Below are 9,683 nucleotides of genomic sequence, written 5' to 3' on the forward strand. Positions count from 1 at the left end.
GCTCATGCATCTTAATTATGTTGACTTTACTTAGCCAAAATCCAAAAAGAATAGATTAACAAAATACAGTCTGAGTTTAGAAATGTTTGATATATTATACCGACCAGAGCAGCAAAATGACTAGTAGGAAAAGACTGTTTTGTGTCACAACTGGCAAGGCTTGCATTTAAATTTTTGTTCTGCACAACAAAAAGAACACTTTCTGGTTATTTTTCCAGAGTGGATTTGTCTCAAAATATTTGTTGTTAGATCCTAAGTCTTTTTCTCTGACCAACTGTCCCATTTTCTCTTTCCCTGAAAGTTGCAAGAGGATATCCTTTGGCCTTCATGAATCTCCCTGTTAAAGATTTTATAAACAATAGTATAAAATGTTTCAGTATATGTAATGAAAAAATTTGTCTTGATGTGTTCACTGTCTTTGTTAGAAACCTCACCACCTGTAATTAATAGTGTTTTCTTGTCTCTTCTGGAGCAGTAAAGCCTTTGTAGTAACAAATAGGCTATGACTGAAATCCTCATCTGTAGATGAAGCACATACAAGCATGTAAGAGACTTTAAGTGGCTGTAATAGAACCCTGTTGTAGCTGCAAGTGAAAAAGATGGTTTGATACCTAAGTTACATGTGATCTGTGTAGATAGAAGCCCAAAACTCAATTAGGAAGCTCTTCATTAGGGGCATTTTTCAGGGAAAACAGATCAGATCCATTTTATAGGCAATTTCAATACAAAAGGCATGAAGGAAACAACTTAGCTGATTTCTATATACATCTCCAGGTAAGAACTGAGACATATTAGTGCTGAAAGCAGCAGGTATTTAGCAGCATTAAAAACCTTCTCTTTAAAAGGATATCTGTAAGCCACAGTTCTTAATTTTCACACTGAAATCACTGAAATGCAGATCCATATCCATTCTTCATTAACTGCCTTCATGTTAAAGTCCAATGACCACTTGGACCAGGTCAATCGGTTTTGCTACAAAAACAATAGCAGAATTGCCTTCAAATTAGCAATATTATAACGTCTCAGAGGTCTGTGTCACAGCAGCCAACTTGTACAGTCATATTCCAAGCCAGCTGCAATGGGAGTGAAACTAAATCCCAGAGATCCTGGTCCCACCTTTGAACTTAAGTTTGACTTTTGTAGGGACAGAACTTGAACTTTACTTTTGCTCAGGAGTTCTTGTTCATCCTGAGCACTGATTACCTAAGATGCTGGAGGTCCTCAACATTTCCCAGTGTCAGGCTTGGTAAGAGACCCCAACCTCACCCAGGGCTCTCAGAACCTTCTGGTTTTCAAGTCAGTTGTTTCTGTCAACTGTTCAGTTCTTAGGGAAGTTAAATTACAAAGTATCATTAGGCAACCTCAGGGAACACCTAACACATCTCAACGTACTAATCTGCCAGGCTGGGATGGTGTAAAGATATGTACTAATGCCATCATCTTGAAAAACTTGACATCCTGATTCTCAGGTATGTTGTCAAGGAGTTAGCTACTCAAGCCAAACAAGAACCTAGCCAATCAAATGCCTATCAGAAATTGCCCAGAGAGCAAGTTTTGAAAATACCTTGTAATTGTCAGTAGACTCGTCTACAAAGTGCCTTGCTTTTCATAAACTGCCATTTTCTGGCAGAAGAGCTTCTGACAAACACTAGTTTTCACAGCTAACTAAAAAGCTGCTGGTGTCAGCTATTCTCACAGACAAGTTACCAGACTTTTCCCATCCAGTTTGGCAAATGCCATGATGTACTATTTCCATATCTATAAAATAGAGATATATAAAACAATGACTTGATTCATAGATATGATGCAAAGATTCATTTTTTTCCTACAGAGCACTTTGAAATTCTCAGATGAGTTTGTGAAAGTGCAAAGTATTATAACAACCAATAGAGTCCTAAAAAAAAAAAAAAAAAAAAAAAGCAGAGTTTATTAAGATAATAGTTCTATTTCCTCGCCCTGTTTCCCTGTTTTTAGGAAGCAATTACAGGAGCAATACAAACTCAGTAGGTAAGATCAAAATTTGATCTGCAGCTGTCTTGATGTTACATTTTTAGGGAAAAGAAAGCATTGCTAACTATGAGCTGTATTTATACTTTGTCCAGAAAAGGAGTCTCACTAATGCAGATGATCATTTTCAATTTCTAGGGCAGTGTTCTCCTGGACACTATTCTTCAGATGGTTTTAAACCTTGTAGAATCTGTCCTCTTGGTACATATCAGCCTGAACCAGGAAGGACCCTCTGCTTTCCCTGTGGTGGAGGGCTTGTGACCAAGTATGAAGGTGCTGTTTCCTTCCAAGACTGTGAAACCAAAGGTGAATTTCAAATCTTTCTGATTCATTTTCCTGCTGCTTGCCCTTTTGTTTGTAAGTTTCAGTATGAAGGGACTTGAAAGTCTCCAAAACAAACATAGTCACTGCATGTAGCAACACTCCGTGTGATTAAATTAAATGCTCAGGAAATCTGTAAATTTAGGCATGATCTCCTGAGGTTGTGGAGACTGAGCAGGCTTTATGGTATTCTTTGGAATTTACCACAGGCACATATTGCATCAGCACTGCAACTGGAAAGTAAATCAGCATCACTGCATGGCAAGAAATCAACTTGCATCAGAGAATGCTTTGGTCTTCACATGTTGCCTATTTTTATTTACCAAATTAGAAAAACTAAACACTACAGAAATTATATGAAGTTGAGAGTTCTTTACAAATGGGATGAGCACAAACTGTAAGTTTGCAACATATGTTTCCAATGATGACAGCCTCCAGTGCAAATAGTGAAGAAGGAATCTGCCTAAATATACTCTGGCTTAGTTACTTGAATTACATGCTGATCCTGGCAAACATACATAATGGAAACTTCTCTCTTGCTATTGTGAAAGACTTTTTTGTCATTGAGGAAATATGTATCAGCTTCCATTTGTTATGTACTCATTAGAAACCACTGTATTAAATAAAGTGAGAGACATGTAGCATGTGTTACTAGTTCATGAGGATTTAGCCATAGTCTTCAGAACAGGATTCTAGTTAGAAGGTTCTTTGTAATTGGAAATAGAGTGAGCTGATGTCTTTTTTTGCCTTTTATGGCCTAGTAAGTATATTTCAGTATGGGATCATGTGGTATGTCCAGGGTAGAAGGAAGCTGTCTCTGCACTGAAGATTGTTACTTCCTGAAAATAATATATCTCATACTTTGCAGTTCATTGTTCTCCTGGACACTACTACAACTCCACAACACACAGATGTATCCGATGCCCTGTAGGAAAATACCAGCCCGCGTTTAGCCAAAATTACTGCATCACCTGCCCTGGGAACACAAGTACAGATTTTGATGGCTCCACTAATGTTACACACTGCAAAAGTAAGTTGCATATGTATTAGATGTGAGGTGACGCATATCTGTGGATCTGAACAGCAGTTTGAAGGTTCCATCTGTCAGTCTGGACTCCAATTCTGTATTTCTCAGAGACTGTATACCTACTGCCATTTGGAACAGTAAAAATTGTGAAAGCAACGATAACAAAACCTGGAAACATATCACTTGACACATATAATTGTTTTAGCATTAATGTTATTTTGTAGAGTGCTCTCTGTGAGTTATAACTATTGAGCTTTCAGATTCCCAGGTCTCATAACTTTTGCAGTTATGTGTATTCCTCTGTGACTCTGTAGAGTACAATGTCTTCTATCAAAGTAACTGCTATAAAATATAATTATAAAATAATAGGAGATATAGTCATGCATACTTTTGTAAATACCAGATAATTGCTCATGACAGTTAAATCTTCTCATAGGCTTTTTTGCAGTACTCAGCCTTCTATCTTCAATTATCATTTTAAGTATCTCCGAGGTTTCCAGTGCAATTTTATTTGATCTTTCGTGAATGACTGATTCTTCTAGGCAAGCATTTTATTTTCATGCCTACCATGCTAACTTAAAAGAACCTCAATATAATAATTAGGTAATGTCACCTAAATTAAATATTTATATGCAAGGCTACCATAAGTTTGTATTCTGATTATGTGTTGTATACTTATGAAGCTCTTTGTCACTTCTAATATAATTTGATAAAAAAATAGATAATAAGAAGAAAATTGAAGAAATTTGATAATTTCCTGTAAAGCAAATACATCCACAGTCACTTTGCTGGCTTAGATATTTTCTGTTTTCAAGCCAGCTTCTGACCTTGCAGAATTTTTGAGGCTTGGATTAAACAAAATATTTAAACATTTATTTAGTTTCATGTAGTTGTGTAGGCCTGGAGTGGTCAAGCTTAAGTAACCTGGTGAATCACACTTTTGTGGCAAATTCAATAGGAATTTTGAAAGCTCAGAACGCAAAATTGATCTGCCAAATGGGATTCTTTAGTAACTGGTTTAATCTAAAATAAAGCAAGGTAAACCTGTAATCAAGGTTACCTATGAGAATCATCATGCTCATTCAGCTAAATCATGTTAAAAAGCATGTGAAATTCAGTCAGAAAACCTGCATGTCAGCATGGTCTCTGTCATAACAACTGTACCTCCACAATGGCATCATATTTACTTACCTGCATTGGTTTCTTAATCAAATGTCAAAGCAGTCTAAGTGAAGAGTTGAATCGTTTTACACACTGGAGGTTAAGGTTTTGTGAATCAGTTGAAGCAGTCCTGCAGATTGAGCATTCCTTTAAAGGCTTTCCATGCTAAACACAAAGAGGCAGCTGAAGAATGTATCCATTTCTAAAGCCACAGGAAAGAGTTTGGACTTGCTCTTGACAGATCTGGAAAAACACCTCAAATTAGCTAATCAGTTAATGCAAATGCTGATTTATGTTTCTGCACAGACCAGCACTGTGGAGGAGAACTTGGTGATTATACCGGCTATATTGAATCGCCCAACTATCCTGGAGACTACCCAGCTAACGTTGAATGCATTTGGAATATAAATCCACCCCCAAAGAGAAGAATACTCATCGTAGTACCTGAGATATTTCTTCCAGTTGAAGATGAATGTGGTGATGTTTTAGTAATGAGAAAAAGTGGTAAGTTGGCAGATATGGGCTATATAAATATTTACTGTAAACAGACTGAGTGGAAAGTTTGTCTTGAAGGGATAACTGTCTTCATCTTTTCAGTGTTTCTGAAAGGACTTTTGAATGAACTGGCACAGCATGTTAAAACAGAATGCTGTACTAATATCAGTTAACACAGTGGTATTAATTATTCAAGTGTCTTGGCTGAATCACAAAGCAGTTAATGGGCTTCTCTCTGGCCCAATTATCATGTGGGATAAATCACCACATGATAAGTCAACACAGATATGCTGTGTTATATTAGAAGAGAAATTTCCCATCATCTATACAAATTATGCTCTTAGTTATCCTTTGCGAGTATATATATATATATATATATATATATATATGCTGCGGTTATTGCTGTGTCTGTGCAGTGACATAGGTACACCTGACACCTTCAAGAAATACAAAGTTTTCCCACTTCTGTGTGGAGTGGATATTGTGTTCTGTCTTTGATTACAAAGCTAATTCAACTACTTCTGAAGTTAAGACGCTATTGAGATGCATTTCTCCTGCAGTCCAGTGCAGGCATCCAGCTTGTGGTGATCTATTGGTAAATCTCCAAGATGCACCAAACCTGAAAGGCAATTGCTTATATGGAACTTTGTTTAAAACAGCATGTTTTACTTGATAAAACAGCATATTTCACTTGCTAAAACAATTTTCATGACTTTTTTTGTCTTGAGGACTTGTGTTGAGAGCTCTATATATCAGATTAGTACAAAGAGAAACCTGCTTACTACAGATGGGAGGAAATTACTTCTGTCTAAAGCAGTTTTTAAAAAGCAAAACATTGTAGAAGAACAAATAAGTTGCTCTTCTAATCCTGAATTGTAGTTCCAACAGTGTCTAAAGCAAGGCAGATGAGTGAAAAGTTTGGCTTCCACTTGAGAACCAATAACAGTGCCACAATACCAATGCTAGAAAATGAGAGGAGTTTTTCAGAGCTTTTCAGAGCTGTGATTTTTGATAACTGTATCTTTAGCATTGTTAAAGTAGCCCTTACAAATATTTATCACAGTTCATGGAAGATCAGCTGCTAATGTTACTGTTGAAAAACTGATTGCAGTTCCAGAGCTACACTTGGATCCACTCACTTGCACTGTAAGAATGGACTCAACCGCAGTATTATGTGTGTATAATATAGCATGTTCTCCCCTGTATGGTTATGTTAAAGTAGGCCTTTCTCTACCCCACTCACCACCCAGTCACATCACTTAAACACACACAAGCAGAAGTGGGCTGAGGCAGGCTCCAGCTCTGTGGAACTGTTTGCACAGATCAGGTAAAAGCCATGAGCACAGTCCTCCAGAATGCTGTCAATGTGTTCAGCTCAAGTTACATGGGCAAAACGAATGAAAAGGGAGTAGGGTTGTGGAGTTTATTCAGCTATTAGCCTTGCTATATCACCTTAACTCTGCCACTTTTGTATAGTAGAAATAACTTTTAAAAATTAATTCACACTAGTCTGGAGCTCATTAAAAACACTCACTCTACAGGTATGTTGCAGGGCAATACTATAGGTAGATGCAGTGTTGATGGGATAAGTTGGTTGGATTTTCTGTACCTGGACAGAAATAACACTTCAAAATCTCTACAAATCTTTAAGAAAAATAGAATTTCCATCTTCTGTCTGGCAAAGACTGTTTGTCTTTGGACATTGTAACAGTACATCCTTAAGACTTCTTGATAAATATTGAAGTTTAACCTCAGTTTACTATAATCTTTACTCCAGAATTCATCCAAGATCTTATTCAAATCCATTCAGCTGAGAAGGTCTCTTTTTGCTAATATTGGTGAAAGTTATCAGACTTAGCAAGTTCAGGTTTTAGGTTAGGCTTGTTATTTTCCCTAATTATCCTGTGGCTATGGAGTGGGATTTTCTTTTTGAACTGGGTAATAAGCTATTTTTTTCTTTTGCTTGTAATTCATTTCAGCTTAGAGGGGCATACTGATACACTTGTAATGATTTGAAGACATCCTGCACCCTCCATCCATTACTTATAGTATGAGTAAATGAGGGTCTTCCTGGTTCCCAAACTGTCAGTTTTATTTCAGTATAGATAAATGATATTTTCTTTGCAGATTTACAGACAGGTGTCTTGCAACGGGAGGTGTTTGTCCATTATGATAAAGGCACTTAGTCTCTGTAAGATATTACTTAGAACTTAAGATATTAAGATATTAATTAGAACTAGCACCATAAGGAGAGAATAGTATAGATAATCTTTAGATGGTGGGAACCATAGGCAGCATAGCATCAAGTGGACCTCTGATTCACACGCAGCATGCTGGGCAGACCCTGTGTGCAGACGAGATTTTCCCCTTTCAGATATTCAAGCTGTTATGGGATTTTCTTACAAGGAAACAACTATATCATAATTTCCACTGTCAAACAAAAACAATGTTCTCATGAAAACTTGTTGCTGCACTGCTAGATAAAGGCAAGAACAGGCAGGGGGCATTGTCACCGATGCCCAGTGGGAGCTGCATGCAGGCTCCTCTTATTATCAGGTGCTGGCTGAGGTGATCCTGCAGCTACAGGGTTTGTGCAGCACAGTACAGGCCCAAAGGCCACACTGCACAAGCAGCATAGCACATGCCTGGGCATAGGCACGTTAACTCTTCTGCAGGCAGTAATTGCTTGTTACTATCAGGTTAACTCCCCGTACTGGAAGTGTTAGGAGCTGGTCACCACATTTGTCTGGGGTGCAGCTGACTTGTTCTGGTCTATCCAGGGCCAATAGTATGCAGAGTGAGTGATATTGATAGTAATTTTGCAAATATCAAAAACAATCTGGTGCACCTTGCTGTCTACATAAGCATCTTGTTTTGGGACAGAGGGGAAGGATTTCCATTACCTTTGTGGAAAAACCTCCTTCCTCTCATAGACAGATAAAGAATATGTGCCTTCTATCACAAACACTTCTGCTCTTGGAAATATGTAAACCAAAAAGTGTTTTGGCAATTTGACATTTTTGACATCAAGATCAGAAAGTTATTTTAGAAAGTTATTTTAGAAAGAACATTTATTTATTTAATCTTTCCTAGCTTCTCCTACTTCAATTACTACATATGAAACATGTCAGACTTATGAGAGACCTATTGCATTTACTTCAAGATCCAGGAAGCTATGGATTCAGTTCAAGTCAAATGAAGGAAACAGTGGCAAAGGATTTCAAGTCCCCTATGTCACTTACGATGGTGAGAGTGGGATTGTTTTCCATCTTTCTGTTGTATCTGAATTGCAGAAAATTGTCCTCTAGAATCTCTCTTACATTGATGACAGGGAGCAAAAAATGACAAAAAAAAAATCAATGTAACTCTGGTTTTCAGTGTATTAATTTCAAACTCTTTACAACTGGTTTAAATAATATTTAATTTTACACTTGTTATTTTCCTAATATTTGAAGGACAGATGGCAAGTTACACAGAATTCTTTATAAACTTTATCCTTCTCCCACTGAGTTCAAAGAGACTCTCTTTAAATAGTCATTTAGTATATGCATAACAAGAATAGTCTGAATTTCTGTGCATTTCAGGAAGCCCGTTCATCAAGCCCTACTGGTAACCCACAAAATCATGAAAAGTACAAATTAATAAAATCACAAGTCCAATAGAGAAAAGCAATGATGCAAAAGGATCCTTTCACTAAGGATTCATTAATCCAACATGTTTTAAAACAGTCTTGCTTCTCATATAGAAATATACAATAAACTGTATATTTTGTACTCCGGTTTCAACAAAACTAAGACTTTTCCGTGATACCTCTGGCAGCTGTTAGTCCATCTCTTTTCCAAACAACAAAGCAAGTTTGTGAGTGATAAGAAAATCTGTATTAAGCTGGTGATTAGCATTGATTCAAGAATTAAAATGAGAGCTGTTCTCATGGCAGAAAAGAGGGACAGTTCCTTACTGTGTCCCTGACTTCATGAGTAATCTTTGACAGTTACTTTCTATACATGGCGCTGTTTCTTCATCTGTAAAATACAGATAATAAAGCATTATTATCTGGAGGGAGTAGTTTTCTGGGGTAAGTTAATATTTATATAGGTAATTCAAGCTTACTGTTCGAAAGCAGTTCAGAATTTTAAATTTTAATGTGATTAGGTAGGACTACAGCAGGATGAGAGACACCAGATAAAGAAAGGGATACTAAATTTCTCAGCTCTGCATTGAAGAGAAAGTCTAGTTAATCAGTGTTTGTCTGGCTATTATCATCCCAAAGGATGTCACAAACAGTTGCTCACTGATCTTTATTTTTCAGAGGATTACCAACAACTAATAGAAGATATTGTTCGAGATGGACGATTATATGCATCAGAAAATCATCAAGAAATTCTAAAGGTACAAAAAATCTGCTTTAGTTGAGGCTAGCCAAGGATTCATTTTACTAAATACTTTCCCAAGATAGCTCTCACTACCCTGGTAGGATCATAATAAAGTTTATATGTGACCCCAAATGAAATTCTCTCTCTTCTGAGGTTTATGCTGGTATTTGTAGTAACAAAATCAGTAGCTCAGCTGGGCTGAGCTCATCTACATCCTCTGCTGAATCAGGATCTAAACGAAACATATGCTAACATGATTGTATGTTAGAATAACTGCTTAAACAAGAATAAAAAAAACT

General features: G+C 36.9%; 1 protein-coding gene across 1 annotated transcript in view; it reads left to right on the forward strand.

The window, feature by feature from the left end:
• SCUBE1 (signal peptide, CUB domain and EGF like domain containing 1) overlaps positions 1-9,683 on the forward strand; it is a 206,042-nt gene that overhangs the window by 189,553 nt on the left and 6,806 nt on the right. The window contains exons 16-20 of the mRNA XM_035315412.1: positions 2,146-2,313; positions 3,197-3,358; positions 4,823-5,020; positions 8,105-8,257; positions 9,321-9,400. Of these exons, the coding sequence (XP_035171303.1) occupies positions 2,146-2,313; positions 3,197-3,358; positions 4,823-5,020; positions 8,105-8,257; positions 9,321-9,400 (761 nt within the window). The remainder of the gene's footprint in view (positions 1-2,145; positions 2,314-3,196; positions 3,359-4,822; positions 5,021-8,104; positions 8,258-9,320; positions 9,401-9,683) is intronic.

The sequence above is a fragment of the Oxyura jamaicensis genome, chromosome 1 (genome assembly GCF_011077185.1).
Source record: "Oxyura jamaicensis isolate SHBP4307 breed ruddy duck chromosome 1, BPBGC_Ojam_1.0, whole genome shotgun sequence".
NCBI lineage: Eukaryota > Metazoa > Chordata > Aves > Anseriformes > Anatidae > Oxyura > Oxyura jamaicensis.